Below are 1,033 nucleotides of genomic sequence, written 5' to 3' on the forward strand. Positions count from 1 at the left end.
TTCCCTAACTTGCTGAGGAGCACCATACCCTGTACCCCACACCTCGATACCTGGGAAAGACTGTCTTACCTGTGGTATACGAGGGTCCCACTGCAAGGGAAGAAAACCTGGGTCAGCGAGACCAGATCCCCACCCAGCTAGAAGCTGCCCTGTGCCAGTCCTGAGGGCTGGGTACGTTGGGGCATGGTGGGTCTCAGTCCAAGCAAGGCCTGGGAATCCCTTCCCCCTGTAGCCTTCTTTTCCTTCTTAAGGGCATCCTAGTTCCTGCCATTGAATCCCCCAGTTTCCTGTCCCTTTTTCCAAGCCCTGTACAGTCACCTTGGATGAAAGAAGCAAAGACCATCCGCTGATTGAGAGGCTGGGGGGCTCGGTAGTTCTGTACCAGTGGCTCAGAGGGCTCCTCCTCCGTGGAGAACAATGTCTCCCGAAGCTTTTCCAGCTGAGGAGCAGAAGCGTGGGACTCAGGGACGAGTGGCCCTTGCTTTGGGGAGTGGGGAAGGGTTTGAGGTTATAACTCCACTGCCTCACCTCTCCACTGCTCACCTGTTCCGTGGAAATCTGGGCCCTTCGATGGAAGACAGTCCAGAGCACACTCTGGTAGCAGGGCGGAGTGGTGAGCGAGCCATTGTAACGGAAGTACTGTGCCAGCAGCGGCGGGAGCAGCCCTCTCACGTTGAAGGGAGGCATGGAGGTCTTCTGATCTGGGCAAGGACAGATTCAGGCTCATCTCCCTCACTGCACCCTCGCTTACCTAGACAGGGCTCCTAGAAGCAAACACCTTGGTCCCTAACTCAGTGCCTCATCCCAGGCCTCTCAGGCCTTGAGAAATTTCCCTGAAGTCTAATGTGACTTTGTCTTCAGATAGATTTTTAGGGCTCACCTTTATACTTGATTTCATGCAAGTGACTCAGAATGTGTTCATAAGCTGGATTCTTAGTCTCACCCACCTGGATGGGGAAGAAATGGGGGAGAGTGTTCAGGATGAGTCCATGTTAGAAGTCAGACATTTGTGTGTAGGATACATGGTGTAAAT

General features: G+C 53.5%; 1 protein-coding gene across 1 annotated transcript in view; it reads right to left on the reverse strand.

Annotated features, from left to right (window-relative positions):
* Positions 1-1,033, reverse strand: part of CA14 (carbonic anhydrase XIV) — an 8,370-nt gene that overhangs the window by 1,612 nt on the left and 5,725 nt on the right. The window contains exons 6-9 of the mRNA XM_010838718.1: positions 881-947; positions 544-701; positions 319-439; positions 70-90 (exon numbers count right to left, since the gene is read on the reverse strand). Coding sequence (XP_010837020.1) covers positions 70-90; positions 319-439; positions 544-701; positions 881-947 — 367 coding nt within the window. The remainder of the gene's footprint in view (positions 1-69; positions 91-318; positions 440-543; positions 702-880; positions 948-1,033) is intronic.

The sequence above is a fragment of the Bison bison genome, unplaced genomic scaffold (assembly GCF_000754665.1).
Source record: "Bison bison bison isolate TAMUID 2011002044 unplaced genomic scaffold, Bison_UMD1.0 scf7180017864104, whole genome shotgun sequence".
NCBI lineage: Eukaryota > Metazoa > Chordata > Mammalia > Artiodactyla > Bovidae > Bison > Bison bison.